Raw genomic sequence first — 20,317 nt, forward strand, 5'->3', positions numbered from 1 at the left:
GACATCTGTGCTGTTAATTTTTATAAGCCATCACAGTAATTCCCCTTGAAGCCAAATAAGAACATTACTTGGAGGGTGCTGTTTCCCTCTGTTCCTTCTCATGGTGGTTAACTTTGAGAGAAAGTAAGAGGTTGAACCTAAATACTTTTAGCATGTAATACCGCATTATCCTAGCCTTGGTCTAGTTATAATTACACATTTTGTTCACCTACCAATATTCCCATATATCATCCCTAAGTTTTAAAACTGTTCATTATGCTACTCTGTAAATGATATTCTTGGAGACACTGTGTTCACTGAAAACCTATTCCCTTTCCTTGATTAATTCAGACCACTAAAAGAGCACCAACCAGGCTACCTCCAGAACAGGGAAAGCCTCAAATACACAGAGCTGAAGCTGAACTAATTAGACTTTGAGACAGACTAATTATTTCTGAGGCAGAGCTGACCCTGTGTGAAGTTGCCGTTTCTGGGATGCAGTCCAGTAGCTTTACACAATGCAACCTCTCAGGAATTCTACTCTACTTCATTGCAGGACACAGATAAACCCTGACTGTTCATTCTGCAACCAACATATTTACAGTAGGCTTAAAAAAAAAACCAACTAAGAGATTGTGTATTCAATATACAAACATACTGCATATAATAACTGACATTTTTAAATAGAGAATTTTAGTGACTTGTCTTCAAGCTCTCTCTGTCCTGAGAAAAACCAGGTAGATTTTTATACCTACATCACCAACATATACATATCCACCCAATTCCGGACTCTGTGTACTGCACAGAGACACGTAAGAGGTGAAAAGAGTTACTTCTGAAGCTATTCTTTCTAGGGAGTGTAAAACGTAAATATGAGCTTGAATATAAAATGACCTAGTGCAGCAAAATAAAATCACACTGGTCAGATCACAACTGTAAAGAAAGGAAAATGGAATGGAGATTCAAATACTTCTCAAATGTATAACAAAAAATCATAGTTCATGCTGCACACAAAAGTATGGTAGCTGATCCAAATGCGTTCAGAAGAAATTGATGCACCTTTTCTTTTTCTTTCTTGAAAGTTGAACATGTGCCGTTTTTCCTCACTTTCTTGGGTTAACCCATCTTTTATAATAACAATGTAGAATTCTGCCTGATGGTGAACATAAAAAATCGCCATTTCAGGTTGAAAGAAACAGGCGTGTTTATGCACAACAGGTACATTAATTACTTTGTGGATAAACAGCTAGGCTACACTTGTAAATGTTCAACCCGAAAAAAGAAAACAATACTGTAGATTGGAATATTTCAAATTCAATATTGTGTATGCAGCTGGAAAGAGCAGTCAAGTCAGATGAGACGAATCCAGTACAGGCATTAGCGAACCACCTCCCTCCCCAAACCATACCTTTCCTGTTGCTGGGTTTAATGGGCAGCTGTAATACCGGCTGCAGCTGTCAGAAGAGGCAGAGTTGCTGGCTAAGTCTGCTCATTAAGAAACAATTCCTTTGCACTGCACGGTGAGACCATGCTTGTGACTACCAACCACTCCAGTTTGCACCACAGAAGGCAGGAAGACTGTGGAAAGTATCCCTTTTCTTCAGTGTTTCTTTTCTGTACATAACCAGCAATACCTCTTATCCTTAAAAAATTTCCATACCCACGTTAAAGACATCAGAATTTCAGATGACAACCTTCTACAAAGATTTTGAGGCTCCAAATAATCAGTAATTAACATTGTAAATATTTTCTTTAAAAAAAAAGGCAGTTAGTGTGAAACATTCTAAGTATTAAAATACTGTTGTTTCTGAAAATTTAATTTGTCAAATAATGTAGATACTAGTGATAACAGCTGGCAGATTCTGCAGCAAGTATTAAAAGACATTGAAATTATTACATACACTTGACATAAAATATTTTAAAATACCAACTTATAAGTGTCAAAGTAGAGAAGCTGAACTGTCAGGAAAATGATACCACTATGGAATTAAACCATTTGGTCCAATCTTCAAGAAATCCAAAGTCACATACTGCTGTCACAGGCAACAGAATAGAAGCACTCTAATGTGTATCTTTTAACAGGCTTTTTTTTTTGGTAATAAAGAGAAAAATGTATGCAATATATAGCTGCACCCATTTGTGTTTAATCCTCACCTCAAACTTCTGCCGGAGTTCTGCATTTCCATCTTCATCAGCATCTGGAATCGGAACATTATAATATTCACCTTCTTCTTGATTCAGCAGCTTGTACCTGTGGAACATTTGAGAAAAAAAAATGGTGACTTTACAGTTTTATTCCTGTTAGACTTAAAATCCGATTTAGTTCGTTGTGTGTGGTCTGTATCAATGTCACAGGTATGTAAAGAACTGCTTTCAAAGATCTGAAGCAAACTCAGAAACAGAATATATTTAGCCTAAAATTAGGTCTCTAATCCCAAACTATTTGCCAAGGCAGTTTAATGGTCAAGGAAGTTGTTCCCACCCATCCTATGATATGATGTGAGACATCAACCCCAAAGCACCTTTATCTCCAGTGCTTCCATAGCCCTAAACAATTATCTTTGATGAAGTGTACTTTTTGAGAAGATGAGATGAGTCCTACCCCTAGCTTGGTAGGTAATAAGATGGCATTTTATAAAATCAGTTCCCATGCGCTTTGAATTTGCAGAGCTATATATAACACGATACACTTAGTAATGAATATATCATATTAGAGATAAAAATAAAATTCTTATCACAAGACTATGTACACAGAATTGAGTTTGCAGCAGCTCCTGGCTCCAGCAGAAGTTTCATGAACACCACAAAAGAAAAGCATTCCTTTTATTATCCTCCTTTGTTATATATAGCCTATGTTTCCTAGGTTTAGTTGCATTTTCAGTGAATTTATAGCCTGAGATACAATGAAAAGCTCCAAAAAAGGTAGATTATATTGAAGAAAAATACTAGTTTTAAACTTTTTGTGACATATTCTTTCTTTCTCTCTTGTCAGAAACTCTTACCATCCACTGGCTGGCATTTTCATAAGCTCTGACACCCCAAAGGAAAGAGATCCCATGAAATCATTTCTGGTTGTTCGATCCCAGTCCCAGACCTCTACGGATAACCGTCGATCTTTGTCTGTAGGTTTTAATTTACTAAAAAGGAGAGAAATAGAGGAGTTTTCAATGCAACACTGAAATAAATGATTCCATACATACAAAGACACTACATTAAAAGGCATTAAACTCACAACGTGAATGTCTCATTCCAGTCTGGATTCAGAGTAGAACGGATGGTTTTTGTTTTTTGTTTACTTTCATTCTTAGGATCTGGGATGAGCTTCAGTTTGACATAAGGATCTGAAAGTCCATTTGGATCCATGGGAATCAGGTTTTTTGCTTCTCGCACTGTCAATATAAAACACAGCTGAATTGTATAGGATCACAAATCACCATTAAGAAAGTAATAACATGTCAAACCAGAGTTATTGAAACGTGTTGAAAAATAAAACAAATAAGATGTGAAATCCACTTGTCAGACTTGGCATGGAAGAAACTACTTGTTGTAAAGTGAGGTTGCACTTAGCAATATTTATAAGAACAGTAGAGGGGAATGACAGGAGAGAAGAGCAATTCACAAACAACATGCAGCTTCCAGGCAGCTCTTTTCCTGCAATGGAACGATTAAATGTCCAAATCCATCACTATAAATTTTTAAGTGGGTAGAAATTCTTTGTGCTTTTATTTCCTCATCAGTCTTACAACTACAGGACTGTCAGCCAAACACTGTAAGGGCGATAGCCAGATCACAATAGATTTCAGAAGATAGGTTATTTGATATAATCCCTCATTGGAAGGCATCTAACACTAAACGTCCCTTGGATTCATGGTTCATTAGTTGTCAGATGGAATCGCTCTAAGCATTATGTCATGACAGCAACCAAAGTAATAGCACAGAGAAGACAAGTTTTACTTCAGCTTCACAAAAACGTTAATGCAGCTTCTATTTTTACAATGTCAGAAGAAGGCATAAAGTGAGATAATACATCTCGTGTTGCTACCCCTCCCCAAAGAGAGAGAGACAAGGATAGTCAGCAATCTGCACGGGGTGCCGTTCCCCGCCACGCCACATCCCTGCGTGGGACAAGGCAGGCGGGCAACGGCGGGTTACGAAGGCATTTATCGGGGGCTCGGCAGCTTTCGGGTTTCAGTCTGGCTGGAGTTACTGCAGCAGCTGTGGGGTTCGGTAAGCAGTTCAGAAGTCACTGCAGGGGAGCAGAGTATTGCAATGGATGAGCAGAGAGTACCTCCTCCCTCTTGCAGAGGACCAGCATAACGCCCGTGTAACGTTCATACGACATGTAAGGTTTTATTCTGTGTTAACGGCATTCAGCCATCAGCTTCTGCTGAACCTCAGAAGAAGAGGTGAATTTTCCTCATGCTGTGAAACCGTGTCCCACCCAAACTGGTCATGCTGCGGTGAACTGCAGTGATCGAGTTGGAGATGGGGAATTCAGAGCTCATAACCGGGCATCTCAAAACTTACTGGGAGCAGTAATCCTCTGGGCTTGTTTTGGACAGAAAACAGTTTACACTTGGGAATTTCTTTGTGAGATTCATAGTTTAAGATTAGAATCATTCCTGGAAGGAAAATCTCAAGAAGTTTTGAGGGTGACATAGTTGCTAGGGTATGAAGGAAGGCCATTTAAGAGTGAGTCACTAGAGAGATTATCCTGGATTGACACTGCCCTCAGCTACTGCTTTCACAGCATCAGCATCAGAAGGGCTTTTTAAATTTATCTGCCTCACTGAAGAAAAGAAATCTGAAAGGAAATTTAGGAGAGATCAACCCTTAACTCACCTAATATTTCTTGATGGAAAACATTTCCCACAAAAATTTGAACTTTAGATTCATTTAAGAACTCGATCAGAGCTAATGCAAAAAAAACCCCAAACTTGTCAGGATCTTCAGCAACAGAGAGTTACTCTTTGCTCAAGGCACTCTCCTCCTTTTCCCCCAGATTTAAATGGCATTTTCATATTGCGAACAAAAATTATAGACCTTCCCAGGATTTCGACCTGTTATTTCCCAGCATGGAGGCTGAAAGGCATCCAAGCAACAGAGATATTTTATGACGTGTTGTTTACTCTCATTATTTATAGAATAAGAAGAGGACAGTTTTGGGGCAACAGCCAAATGACACGTAAACCAGCTGAAGTACATCTTTTCAAAATGTCCTTTGTTTTCCCTTTAGAAATAAAGGCAGGGCTGTGGCGGACTGACAACTGTGCACTGCTGCTTCCCTAAGACAGAAAAAGATGGACAATGAATGTAAAGCACAGGACAGATATTATTGTGCTTTACTTAAGGCCAGTGAAATGAAAGATTGTGGTGTTGACAATACCCCCCTCACAGCAGAGCACTGAAGGTGATTTACAAAACCATCTAACGGTTCCGTTCCATTTCCTATACACCAGGTATAGTCACAACCTGCTGTAAGTAGCTCTAGGCTGACATTTTCCTTTTACACAATGGAGAGAGTGGTTTAGGGCTCGTAATGATTGTGTTCTTCCAAATGACATAACTGCTAGGTGATTTAGTGCAAATCTACTACATAGCCACTGTGTCATTTGATTCAAGCTGTAGAGGGAAAATTCTTGGGTAAAACCAGCCACTGCCACAGAAAACACATAATTTCACACAGTTTGACCTGCTCTGTTTATTTAATGAGAGAGTATCAGGTATGGTAGAACAAGGTGAAAGGAGGAAGTACCAGATGGCTTCTACAGCCAAAATAGCTGTAGAAAGAAGGTGGAGTACAGGAATGCAAGCTACGTATTTGGAACACACTAGTTTATTTGTCAAGATAATTCTCATGCAGAACAGATACCCTGACGTAAATTAATTATCGAAATTAGATCATGGCTGGAAAGGAATGACATTAACTTGAACCAACAGTGGATACTGATTAAGTTATTTTTCTGAAATTTGTGTTTTTAAAATGAGAGACAGAAAACGCTTATGGGCTAAAATTTTAAAATAAAATGTAATTCTATTCACTAACTATATTACTCAAATAATCGTACCAGAAAAAATACACTGTATTTTAAAAGAACCGAACAGAAAAGAGCGTCTTTCTTGCAGAGCATTTAATCTACAGTTTTCCACAATCCCCGTATAAAGCTGACGGGGCTTTTCAGTTGGGGGAATGACAGCTTTCAGTCCAGAGACATTGTCTCCACTCTCATTTACTCTGAGTTTGCTCTTTGAGGGTTTCCACACACAGTGGTCACCTAGAAAACCATTTCTGTTTTCAACCCCACCCAATACTAAAATTCAGCACATGAAAGTGATCTTCAAATACTTCTGAGGAATAACATCAGGATTAAATAACTTATTTCAGTTAAATATTTACAATCCCAAAGGGACTAAGAACCATAAAGTGAGTGAAGGATGAAGTGAGAGCCGTCAATGCAAATTCCTCTCTCCCTTATCTTATATTTGATTTCACTTTTTTTTTCATTTTGTTTTCTTGTGCATGGCACTTATGACTGCAGTGCTAGGTTTGGCACACGAGATATTACTTCAAAATCCACTTTTTGATTTTTATTTCTGTTCTATAGTTTGGTGTAAGTGAGGAGCAGAACTTGCCACATGTTCTACAGCTTCCCAGAAATATACTCTAGGAAGTTTTCACTAAAATTCCTTGAACAAAATTGCTTAATTTTAGCATGGCTTCTTCAGACTGATGCTTTATGGAGATAAAGGAGATCTACCTGGAGCTGCTTAGTGTGAAACCAAACAGAATTTTGAGAAATTGGCTGGGTGGATGCTGAGCCATTCTCCGAGGCTCAGCTATGGAGAGTGCCTTGGAGAAAGCCATCCCTGATTAGCCTTGATACATGCTGCTGAGCCTAGAGAACACCACTGACAGCAGGAGGACCTGGCACCATGTGTAAGGTTACTTCTTTCTTTTGCAGCAAACACAGAAGAAGAAAAAAGCCCTCTAAAGACAAGAAAAAGGGAAGCTCAAAGATGAATTGGGAAGGAATGATGCAACATATACTAAATACAGGCTGCCAAAGAAGTCATTATCTCACTCCTTGTTTTAAGATATCTGGTCCATTTGTACTTTTGTCTGTGTAATTAGTACCTTTAGACATCTTTTTTTCAACTGAGGTAGCAGTTTGTTTCTTGAGGAAACAGCATGATGATACTTGTGCTAAATAGTGCTTATAAAGAATTATCATCTAAATGGTCCATCTCTTTAAGGGCACCCTATTTTTAAGGAGACAGGGCAGGTTTCTATAAGAGGGTTGACAGGAAGAAGAGATTTCCCCTCCCCACCAAAGGCACTCTGTCTTGTGTGTGGTTGAAACAGAAAAAGAGAAAAATAACTCCAAGAAAATAAAACAGCTTATTGTGGCTGAATTCTGCTATAGCTGTAATGTTTGCAAGCAATCTCATATTGCTTTATAATTATTAGTTAATTAAACTCAACACTGAGATAGAGATGTTACTCTAACTCATAGATGTGAGATACAGTTCAGCATCACTTGGAGTGCAACTTGGACAGAAACCTAGAATACCACTTGCCAGTTTTCTGTCATAACTATTAAGCACGATAATGACCTCTGTACTGAGCAAAGGAGCTGGTACAAGTTACATTTCCTAACATTTTCTCCAGATTAGACTCTTAATGGGGACTGAGAAAGCACACAGGCGAAAAGAGAGCAAAGAGAAGCATATATTGAAGTTTCTAACAGATCCAACCTTGCCCAGGTTTTCCTTCTAAAAACCAGAAATAGTTGTCGACTCGTCATAGGGAAAAAATGTGCCATTTTCTTCCTTATTGTTAATGAAGGAGAGATCATAAATGTTTAGTCAGCAGAAAATATAGACTATTTGATGACTGTCCTATGGCTGTTCCTTTATGTGCTACTTATAATCCAGCAGCATCCATCCAGAAGCCATGCCTAAAACCGGGACGCTCACTTTTCCAGGAATAGTATAAAGACATAAGCAAATATAGAGCTGGTTCTTCTGTATTCACACTTCAAACAAATAGCTAAATAAGACAGAGTGGGCTGGCAGAGAACAACTGACATTTCACGTAAAGAGAAGAAATTCAGGCGGAATTTCGAGGAATTCAGAGAGTGGATGACAAAACGCGAATTTTCCATGAGATTGTATAGGTCAAAAGTTGCAAGCCATATGCAGTTATGGATTTCTAACTTCTTGTGATACCAGCAAATAAATTTAGTCATGGGAATGAGTAAATAAATGTTTCTGTGCCTATAACAAAGCTGAATTATTAGCAGCATGAGTTTACTCAGGTCTTTTTCAAGTGAGTCACGGCTACCTTTTTCCTGAATTCCCAACTGTTGATAAAGAACAGTTTACTAATCACAGCAACCATTTCTTGCCAATCTTTTACTCCCTACAGGCAATTTAGATAAGCAGAAACCTCTGAACTGCACGAAAATAGCTGCTTTTAGAAGAAGCTTCAAGTCTCAAATGTTCTCGTCTGCCAAGTTATCTAGCAAAATGAAAGGGAGACCTTTGTTAGCTCCCGTGCGTCGTAAAGTGTCTTCCCACAATAAAGCATTAGTAAATTATTCCATAATTCTCATTACTTCCTGAAGACGATTCTGGTATGGATTCCAGTGATCTGCCCAGGTGACTCACATGAGTGACAGAGGTTCTTGTGCTCCCAGCCAAGGAAATTTGTCCCCAGTACCTTATCGCACTCTCCTTAATCACATTTTAAAAGATTTACCTGTTACTGAAAATAGTCTTTCGTCCAATTTATGGACTTGTACTCTGTATGCAAAACCCAAAGCTGCCTCCAAAACTGCTCAGCTTTCATTAAAGATTCATTATAAGATTTTATTAAAACTAACACTGAATGCTTGCTTTCTGGAGCTGGTTGTGACTCATGGGTACAACTGGCTCCAAAACAAATCCTGCCTTTCAGACAATTCCCAATTTCTACAGAGTTTTCATCACTAAAAGGGCTTTCAGATACGAGACTTTTTTCTATTCCATAACTACTCCCCTGCCCAGCTAAAATTTCTTTTAATATCCCTCCTGAGACCAGTGCCTACTCATTACACCCCGTTTCCTGAATCCTGAAAGATGGCAACGTAATGAGTGTACACCGATTGGAACACGTGCACTTCATGGGTGATTTACACACAAGAAACAGATGATTAATTTCCCCCCTAGAACGAGATGAAAAATGAACCAATGTTGCATGATACTTTATTCCTCTCTTTATTAAGATATTCTCTCCTACTAATAAAAAATGTACCATCATCTCTAATGTTACTTAATAAGTACTTGTGCCTGCAATAGGTTCTCTGGTTTCAATTTCAACTGGAAATCTCATAGGAGCAACTGTATTTTATTTTTAAAATAAGATTACCTTTATAAAAATTATCATCATAAAAAAAATATGTATTACTGGGTAGGACAGCTACTTAATAAAACATAAGCCTCAACCTAAGATGTATCAAATGGTCTGAAAAGAGATTCAGACTATTAAATTTCTAATTCTTACCTGTTTATACACTTACATAAATATGTAGCATTTTAGTTAAATTTTTTATATGCATGCAGATGGCCATTTATGAAAAACTAATGTTTCTTTTAAATACCTATTTTAAATTGCCTATTTCTTCATGGTAAAGTAAATATAATGAATGAAACGGGAAGCATTCAGTTGCTACCGGTGTTGGCATTTGTTATAGGCACAGCTCTTTCTGTAATGAATGCAGCAACCCTGCAGATTCTGGGAATGTCAGAAAAGAGATGAGATGTTAGTGAGGTAAAACATGAGATTCACATTTTTTTGAGACATTAAAAATCTTTCACATGCAAGTAATTATTTGGGAAGACTTTATAGGTATTTGTTACTAAAAGCTGGTCAAATAGCCAGAATACTCATATATGTTCCCTTTTAAAATCATTTGCAGATATTGTGAAATTAATGCTAACAAAGCCAGACAGTAATACTGACCTAGACAATCATAAATAAAATTATTAGAGAGTGTGTGTGTTGGGGTCTTTTAAGGAAACAATTTTTGTGAGGATCTAGAAATGTGCCAAAATTCTCCAGTTCTTCTCTGAAGCTTGTTTGGGCAGAGGCTCCTAACGCAGCTGCCCACAGCAAGCAGCATGACATGACATCAATATGCAGTGCCACAGGCATTCATACATTCATAAATAATTTGAAAAATGTCCGGTGGGGAGTACAGAACTCCTAGGGACATTATTGTCAGAGAGCCTGTTATGTGCTCCCAGCTCTGCAGAGATCACTGCCAGGTTTCCTCTTCTTTTAAACAACAGGAGCATCACTGAAGAATAGAATCAGATTTTCTGTATTCTTTCAGCTAAGAAAAAGACAGCTGAAAAACCCTGAAAACTCTGGGCTGTGTATATATATATATTTTAATAGCGTTTATGTAACAGTAGGGTGCATTAGCTGACAGCGAGTCGGTAACACCCTGCCTCTAAATTGGTGCCTGGGTCGGGAGGGCAGTTCTTTATTGTCAGCTGCTGTCAAATCCACCTCCCAGCAACTGATAGGTCACAGTTTAGGATTCCAATAATTTGGCAGCTTTTTATATGTCAGTGCACCAGCTGGGGTTATTTTCTCACAAAGGTTATTGTTTACTCACTAGAAAAATAATTCAAAAAGAAAATAAAAAATCAAAACTGTGATTCAACCACCTACAAACTCACTCAGAAGAGCCCTAAATTATAAGATGGGTCGAAAAGTAAATGTAAGAGTGACGAAACTTTTAACACACATCGGGAAGAAGAAAATTCAGTGCAAAAAACAGATTAAGAATAGCAAAACCTGCTTTACTATGCCTAAAAGCAAAATCCCCAAGTCAGTCCAGCCTATGAAAGGGTCATGAATTCAATGATTTCAGAAAAAAGCAATTCAAGAGTATTCCTATGAAAACTACCACGCTGATTTACTGCAAGTACAATAACCAATGCAACTCTCAAGCTGGCAGCTATAAAATAAACCATTGATATTTAAGAATTGCAACACAAATGAGCACTGATTGTGGCATATTGACTAGTCCTGGGAAGATGGTGAGGTTCTGGCAAAGTCTACCAATACAAAATTCCTACTCGTTTGTGAAGAAGTGTTGCAGAGTCTCTAACATTCATACAGAAAAGACTGTATGTCTACCTTTAAGCACCCAGATTGAAGATCTGACCTAGTAAACCGGAATTAAGTACGTTTACATATAGGACTGACTCATTCCCACCATTAGTTCAACTCAAAACCTGCCAAAGTACTTAGATATTTTAGATAATCTGACTGAACCACTGGCCAACTCCATCTGGCAGTTCTCTGCCTCGCCTCTTTCCTGGGAAAAAACCCCAGTCCTATTTACAATATTTTATCAGGAAAACACTTAGTAAGCATGAGTGTACTGTGGCCTTTTTTTGGAAACAAAAGCCACCATGAAACTCTCAAAGCAATTACGCAGAAGTAAAGACAAATTGCAACGTACTAAACAGTGTTCCCTAAACAACCGTGTCTTGCAGTCGTCATTTAGCGTGCTGCATCCTCCATGGGCTGTCCTGGGTGGGAACGGGATGGTTGAGTTGCCCATCAAAGTTATTTACAAGGTGCCAACCGGAGTGGCATGTCTCCGTTTAGCAGCACAAGTGCTTTGCATGCAATCAGGACTGGCTACGAAAGAATCAGCAGGAACTAATTAACAACCAAAACAGGATGCAGAGCAGAGATATTAAGGAATTCAGCTGAAGGAGTTCAACACCTACGGAGTAATTCCTTTGAAAGAGAGTCAGGCAAAGGCTCAAACCAAACAGCCAACCATTGATTATTTTTCCTATTTTTTAGGTTCCTAAACCTCCTGGACATTTAATTCACCTCCTTTCCTGAATCTAAAGGCAGTGGTATTGTGCTCAGCAGCTCTGGGAACTGTATATTCTAACAAAGGTTTTTGTCAATAAATACCTCAGAAGCAATGCCATACTGGGAGAAAAGGAGTTTGAAATCTTTGCATAGCAATATGTCCAGGAACTAACTGACAATAGCTAATTTCATTTAAACATGCACAAAAAGTATCTGAAACCTCACCCAATCTGGGCTTAGCCTGGATAGTATTTTTTATTAAAAAAAAAAAAAAGCTGCTTACTTTCAGGGCTATTGCCATTTTTATTTAAAGGCTGAAGGCTTGGAAATGCTGACAAGTCTCAACCAAAACAACAGCACCATAATTGTTATATCCATAACAATGTTATAGTAAACATTTTTCTTGTCCAGAAACTTATTTTATTGTGGGATGGTAAAGTTTTACTTATAAACACTAAAGTAACAGCATTTGCCAAGTACACTCGCACCAAAAAGAGCTTATGAAGAAAATCTACAAAATATCTGTAATAATTTTACCATACTCATATTTCAGACAAGACCTTTTCAAATAAAATTGTGAACTAAAAGTATTCTTATTTGTTTAATTGTTTTATAGTGCCTTGGTACCACAAAGACGTGGCAAACTTTTTTGTCCCTAAAAGGATTCTACACCTGCTGAATCACCAGAAAATACGTACATGTTACTTGTCAAATTATGTTTGTTAGATCAGAAATTTTAAGCCACATTTAAGAACCTTGCTGCAAAGTGGCCTTGAATAATACAAATCACCTGTGGTGACACACTAACCCAACTTTACACTTCAGATATAAGATACACTAAGTATCAGTTGACCCCAACTAAAATAGACAGCACGTACAGAACAAACATAACATACACTGTAAATACAAATTCTTATGCAGATCCTGAGGAATAAACTCCACACTCTGATACAGCAAAAGGAAGTTCTGTTGGAGTTATTACACTCCAATATTACAATATTATTATATTGTTATATATTATAATATATAACAATATATTACACGTCTATTTAGGGGAACAAAGCAGTCCTTCAACTTGCAAAATAAATTCTCCAGAATTTTTCCTGCAACTTCAGACTTGCAATGGGTCGGTGAGGGTGTGTGGATGTGTGTGCACAATCAAAGCTTACTCATAAATCCTGGGAGAAACACTTCCAAGGAAATGAACTGCCACTCTCTTTCCTTTCTCTCTCTCCCTCCTCCCCATCGTAATAACCTTAACCTTACAGAACATGATAATTTGTTTTTTTTTATTTTATAACTCACTGGGAGTGATATTTGGGATTGAATCCAAGTTGCCTTTGTTTATTAAATACTCTGAAATGCAGGAAACAAATCCTCAGCTGATGAAAGTTTAGAGTATTTCTTGTGTTCTTAAGATGATGGCTAACTTCCTGAACAGCTAGCTATCCTGCTGGGCTGCTTCCTACTCAAAAAAATTGACATTGCAGTGATTTTCTAATTAATATTTCTGAGGTTTTAAAGCTATTACTACAGCTTTAGTTTTTCTATTTATTTGTATGAACACTGGTTCATAGAGTTTCTTGATTCAAGGACACGTTGAATGAATTCTACACGCTTCTGAAGGGAAATACTCTGTCACTGGCTTTAATACACAAAGATGTGACCAAGGTACATAAACCCACAGTGTACATCATACATTTTATAAAACCTGCAAAATTCCAAAATGAGTTGTTTACCTGTTACTTCCAGTTTGTCACCAGTGACTTCAGCTTTCAGATAAATCCTTCCTCTTTTCTCTGTGTGATCCATGCCACAGAGGCTGGGGACATTTATTACGCACTGTTTATGAACATTCATATCGCAGGCTGTGGATATAAAAATGATTCAGACAGTTATGAGAAGGTAATAATATGATTACACTGCAAACACTGAGCAAAGTGAAAGTTAAGATGACAGTGCTTGGCTGTTGCCAAGATTTTCAGATTACAGCTGCACGTTATTCAACTGAACGACATGGCTAGTTTCCATCTTACAATACATTTTATAGATGGTGAATGAAACAGAGAATAAAATAATCTACTTCAGAAACCTAAAGATATCATTAATGAAGTGCAAGGAATAAAGACTTGCTGGGAATACAACTAAGAAAACAGCATTCATGCCAGCATCAGCAATGAAGGAGGTTTAAAATGATTAATAGATTTTCTAGCAGGAGACTTCCAAGAAAAATGAAATGCAAGGAAAATATTGGACCCTGGCTACGAACCAAACTGAAATTTCAGTTTTCAACAGTGCATTCACCTGGCCAGTACAAAACCAGCCTTCCTTAAAACTGCCACAGCAAATGCTCTTCAGCCACATCGAACTCAATACATCATGTTCTCAGCAACAGAGGTGATTTTCATTAGTATATTATTTTTAAGGCCAGATGGGATGCGGCTGTGAGCAAACTGGTCTAGTGGAAGGTGTCCCTGCCTGTGGCAGGGGGTTTGGAACTAGATGAGCTTTAAGGTCCCTTCCAACCCAAACCATTCTATGATTCTATTATTATAGTACTGAAATATCCACTTGAAATATGAGAACTATAAATAGGTGACATTTGAAATGGTATTTTCCACAGAAAAGAAACAAGAAGCTGTTACTGAGTGTTTCCTCTTACTTTCTAAAATACCCTTTTGGTAACACAGAAAAACTTCACTTACTGTCACATTTCATCCCTTGGTGCAGGAGCCCATAAAGCAGTGACCCACAGTGGTCACAAAAGGTTGGGCTCCCGTATGTGTGGATCTTAAATTTGTGCTTGCTTCTGGGATCCTGAGGGAAAAACAGAAAGACATTCTCAAGTCATCAAAAAGAAGATTGACACACCTTTAATATATGACTTCAAATACCAAAAACTTTCCAGCTCTGCCACTAATGCTACAGAAAAATATATTCCAGCATGTACAGCAGGAGAGGAGGGAAGTACGTGTTAAGGGGCTAATCTGGAATACAGTGAAATTACTCTAAAATCAGGATCTTAAAAGATGGGATCATCTGAAATGTTGCAAATTTATAATCTATATTATTGTAAATGAAAGTGAACAAATTCTAACTTGGCATGTAGTAAATATTTTACAGAGACTGCTATTCCCATCTGATTTTCGAACAGAGACATTTATAGTGAGGACATTTTAAGGCCACCAGCAGCTTGGAAATGGTTTCTAATTTAGGACCAGTGAAAGGGAATACACCGAAATCGCTTAAAACCAAACACTGTATGACACATCCAAATACATTTGCTGTTTCTCTAAGGATAGAGATCCTTTGGAAAACCAAGAACATTTGTATAAAAGGAAGAAATCACACCTTCAACACAGTCACCTGTGTCACGCTCGTTCCACACATACCCAGCCACAGAACTTCACGTACCCCAGGCTCGGGCAGCCTGTTCCCAACACCTGGAGATGGGCATTGCCAAAATAAACAGCGTGCTAGCCCCGTACTTCTGTGCACATCGTGTATATTTTCATACCCTTTATGACCACTTCCAGTCCCAACTACACGGTTTAACACAGATTTGGGAAACACTGTTCACCTCTGTATTTTAGTAAGATCTATCACTGCACAATCCTGATCAGAAGTTGGGAAAAGCAGTAATTCTTCTTCATCTAAAAATACATTGGGGTTTGTAATCAACTCTTGCTAACATTCTTTCTTTTTTTCCTTCAGATTTTTACAGCCTCATACACTAACAGAAAGACCCTGGACATTATGAAATGCCAGGTCTTTCATGCTTTAAAACATCCTTTACAAAAATACAACTACAAAATGAGACCTCAAAACATTTTTCTTCTGTTTACATTTTATAATAATATACCTTTATATAAGAATTATTAAATTGTCATAAAAAAGAAACTAACTTTTCAACATGCATCTGCCAATAAAAGCTTCGCAGAAAATCAAAAGCAAAGCACAGCATGTTATACAAAATGAAAACCTGCTAACTCTTTCTTCAAAAATCAGAGGTTCCTCTGCTATAAGTGCTTCTCAAAAAATTCACGAAATTTGGGAACTCCTAACAGTAAGTTTCATAAAAATATGACTATGAGAAGGCAAAATCTTCCATTCAAAATTTAATATTTTGCCATACTACAATTTGTGAAGGTTTTTTTTGTTTTGGTAAGCATTCTTTGTGTGAACTTTTTTTTGGTACTGATTCTAAGTTTTATCATGAATCTATAACCATTAGTTTTCAGTGTACAAATAGAAATTATACAGTATCCCTGATAACGAGTAAAAACTTTACATTAAGAACTTCAATTGAGGCTATTTCAATAGTTCTGTTGTTACACAGCTGAGAGATGAAATGCAAACTGCTAACAACTGTATTTATTTTGTAAACACAGTTAACCTAAATGGAATGACATTCAGTGCTCCAGAGAACATCTGTTTCGTTATTTATTGAAGATATAGCCAATGGGTCTTGTGGTGCGGGGTCATGGGAACGTTGCTTCACTAAAGGCCTATCTGGTGGATCCACTCTGACTATATGCCTTCCAAACAATGTAAAATACATTCTCAAAGCTATTTTTTCCTTAATTTGTTTTGTTTAGAAGATGTAAGGGAACTTGTTGCGTTATAAATATACACTTAAACATTACTTTGCTAAGCACATCTGTTGCTGAGAAGGACAAAACACACAGCTTCTAAGAATGACACTGAATAAACAGATTTTTTTAAAGTTGTGTTTAACATCTGACATAAGTGGTATTTATGAGTATAAAGTAATGATATAGAGGGGAAAGAACCCTGGGAAATTATTATAGTGAATGTCTACTAAACACATTGAACCTGTATATTATACTGAAATTATATAACAAACACTACCAAATAATTCCATTGCAATCAATGGAATATACATGGTAATTAAGTTAAGCAGGGCTGTGTGTGTGGCTTAAAAATGTTGTGACATGTGAGGACGACTGTACTGCGCTCACTACAAAGCAGCACTACACGAGCAAAGGCTCATGTACTCCTGCACCCGACTGTATGTAACTACAAAATACCACCAAAGGCATTCTTATAAAACAATGAAATAAAACCAGTCACATGAATAAATAAACCAAGTTGGATCAAACTTTGAAGTTGGCCCTGCAAGACTCAATGTATATTATTTGAATCATCATTTGCTTTCTATAATAAATATTAGTTTTCTATGATCGTGTGAAAATGCCTACTGTACGATGTTTAAAATGCACAATTCAATAGGAATTAATTTTTTTAAAAGAGCAGCAAGTATGTTCTGAATATTATTAGTTATTATTCTATATGGACATATGAAGTCACTTATTCCAGGTAGAGCATAAAGAAAGAGAACAAAAGAAAACAGTAAAATACTCCTGAAATTGAAACTTTGCCTGTAGGAAATCTCTCTTTTAAAATCCCTTGAATAGAAGTAAATAGAAGAACCTCAAAAATATTTAAAAGCTAACAAATAAGAGAGTGCACTCTTCATCAGTATTTAATCCTATTTTCTGTTTCAATCCTATGCATTTTTTTTTTATTTTTAGTAAATTGAAGTATACAAAACATTATTATTTTGCAAGTAAGTCTGAGAAGATACAGAGAAAGCTGAGAGATCTCTGCACTCCCACCACAGATGATAAAATCTTTTTATCTTATTCCCTATATTAACACAGGCTGCTCATGCACTTAGAACCACCCTCGAATCTATAGTTTACACTTTCATTATAAGTGACCATATTAGTAATAATTACTCCATTGCCAGTATTAATTACTTATATTATTAACAGCAATTAACACTTGTTGTTACTATGGCTTAATACTACCCTATGTTAAATACGTATCAAGTGACTTACATGCATTATGAAGTAACATAGTCTTTAATATTTTTCAGCTGGAGGTAAACTACCGAGTTCGAGGTAAGCTCCTGTAAATTTTCTTCAAATATCCCCTTTCCATCAGTGTAAACTTTTAACAATTCCCAAAGCATAGCTGGCAGTCATATTTCATAGTAAACACAGGGAGCCAAGCCAGGCTATGACAGATGAACTGCCAAATAATGGCTGCTATTTGCAAGAGAATTGAACTTTGCACTAAACTTGGCATAGATTAATTGTGAAACTCTGAAGGGAAAACCCACTTCTGTTTCCAAAATCCGTCAAAATTATGAAGGGGGAAAGTGGCAATGGGAAAGCACTTGTTAAGTAGTGATGAATGATGTGCTCTGTTAAAATTAATGTTATTTTCTTGCTAAAAAGTGAATTCTCTGCTGTTATTAAGAAAATTCGCCATTTTTATAAGTGCAACTGAATGCAATATAATATAATCAAATGGAAAAGGAAGCTCTGGGCAATTGGTATCACAGACATATAAATATTTGCCTTTGAAAAACCTTTAAACTGGCAAAAATCTAGCCAGTGCTCTGCAATTCGACTGCAGTACAAGAGACTGGAGGTTCAGAGCCTGTCATGACATATATGGGTGCAGAATCCCTATAAAGATGAATAACAATTGGGCATCTACACCTCATACGGCTCTGAAAAAAATCAAAATGTTATTCATTAGTCTCAAAGCTGAGACATGCTTGTACAGAGACAGGCAGCCATAGAACTGCCCTGACCAGGAGATCTGTGTCTGTACACTGACTTGCACTATGGGGACCTATTGAAAGAAAACCAAAAATGGAGCAGAAACCCTTAAAAAATAAAGAAATGAGTTTGCAGAAGTGACTTGCCCAGACAGACAGCTCTGGCTCTGCTAAAAGGGGTTCAGATTTGGGAGATGGGCAGGAATCCTGCCACACTCCAGCAGATGGAAGCAGAAGAACGCGGAGGCATCTCACCAAAACCACACGTTTTTCAATCCATGCACTGCCATTGCACCACATTTTGCCCCCTGCAGCAGTATTGCCACCATCCCTGCCTTTGTTCTTTGTTTAGCACAAATGAACCCATTTCCTTTATTGAACAGCAACGGAAAGCAGCCCCCTGCGAGAAATCGTTCCATAATTTTTCAGGATCAAAGACGGGTATGTGCAATAATTGAAAGCGCATGGTTAACCAGCAGCACACGTCAAACTGTGCTTTAACACATTACAAAACAGCTTATGAGCATTATACTTCCGAATTCCTTCTAAAAGCTCCCTTTTGATTAGAATTTTATTCCCCTTGATAGCAACACTGAACTGACTATAGTTTTGCAGGCATTAAATCATCACTTTGCTTTTAAGTATAAAATATACAAACCCCACTTTGTGTGAGGTTGCATCAGTGGAGATTTTATACACAAAGCAGCATCGTATTATTACTTGTTAAAGTCCTTTCATAGTATGAGACTTGATGGTATCAATAACTGTGTCACCAGAACCATGTATCTAAGACCAAAACCTCTGAAACTGTACCCATAATGTCTTTAATTTGGGATCTTCTAGGCGACACAGCTAGAACTGGTGAGATTTTTGTAAGGAATTTAAATCCACACCACAAGCAGGTCTGTCAGTGCTGGAACCTGTACTAGTGATCAAGGTGGGGGGAAAATGACTGTTTGCAGTCAGTAATACCAACACACATACATTAACAAGGCTTTAGGCAGGATATAAGATTAATTTTTTTTAAACTGCCTGTGGTTGGTGAAAGACTTTTTTTCCATCTCTGAACTATTTTTGTGATCATTAAGAAGCAGAAAATGCAGAAATGTGAGTGTAAAAATAATTTGGGAGAAACGGAAGATTATATTTTTCCATTATAAAAACAACTTAAAGGAGTTGTGCAACAGATGACCTGTAAGGTCCTAAGGTTGTATCAGGGCCTACAACAACACAGAACAATTTTGTGTAAATAAATGCAAATGCACCCAGCTTTCCATTTCCTACCTTCATGACAGAACCACAGGATTGTTCTTCATCCCCAACCGAACACTCACAACTACATTTATTTACTAGTTTAAAAGGTGTAAAGGAAATGTAAGCTTAAAAGATCCCGAATTACTTCACTTAGACAAAAGAAAAAATAATTCCTGAACCTTAGTGGCGTAAATTGTGGTATTAAGTGTTTGAATTTCTATCAAAAACAGAAAGGGAGACAATACATTAAATATATGCAAACATATATACAAATCATTATAAGAGATAAGAGATTACTGTTCCTCTTTACCTATAGAAAAGCCCCGAAAGACTGGTAGGTTTTTCTCACATTAATAAACAATCTTTAAACATGTCCTGCTGTGACAGAAACACTGAATCCTACATCTTTCTTTGTCTTTGAAGTACGGATCGTAAGGAACGCTGCTCTAACAGATCAATGAAACAATTGCAATTTGTGCCACATATATTTTACTTAAAACAGCTTTAACTTCCCCAAGCGAATACCAAGTTAATAAAACATCTTTAAGAAGAACCTAGAGTGTTTTTCTCTGTATGGAGACAAATCCCACGTTCATCCCACA

The 20,317-nt window shown here is 37.3% G+C and overlaps 1 protein-coding gene across 4 annotated transcripts in view; it reads right to left on the reverse strand.

Annotated features, from left to right (window-relative positions):
- PRKCA (protein kinase C alpha) overlaps positions 1-20,317 on the reverse strand; it is a 144,744-nt gene that overhangs the window by 35,936 nt on the left and 88,491 nt on the right. For all 4 annotated transcript variants that reach the window (XM_068413027.1, XM_068413025.1, XM_068413026.1 and 1 more), the window contains exons 4-8: positions 14,572-14,683; positions 13,606-13,734; positions 3,212-3,368; positions 2,982-3,116; positions 2,134-2,230 (exon numbers count right to left, since the gene is read on the reverse strand). In XM_068413027.1, coding sequence (XP_068269128.1) covers positions 2,134-2,230; positions 2,982-3,116; positions 3,212-3,368; positions 13,606-13,734; positions 14,572-14,683 — 630 coding nt within the window. The remainder of the gene's footprint in view (positions 1-2,133; positions 2,231-2,981; positions 3,117-3,211; positions 3,369-13,605; positions 13,735-14,571; positions 14,684-20,317) is intronic.

This window comes from Nyctibius grandis, chromosome 15 (assembly GCF_013368605.1).
Source record: "Nyctibius grandis isolate bNycGra1 chromosome 15, bNycGra1.pri, whole genome shotgun sequence".
Taxonomy (NCBI): domain Eukaryota; kingdom Metazoa; phylum Chordata; class Aves; order Nyctibiiformes; family Nyctibiidae; genus Nyctibius; species Nyctibius grandis.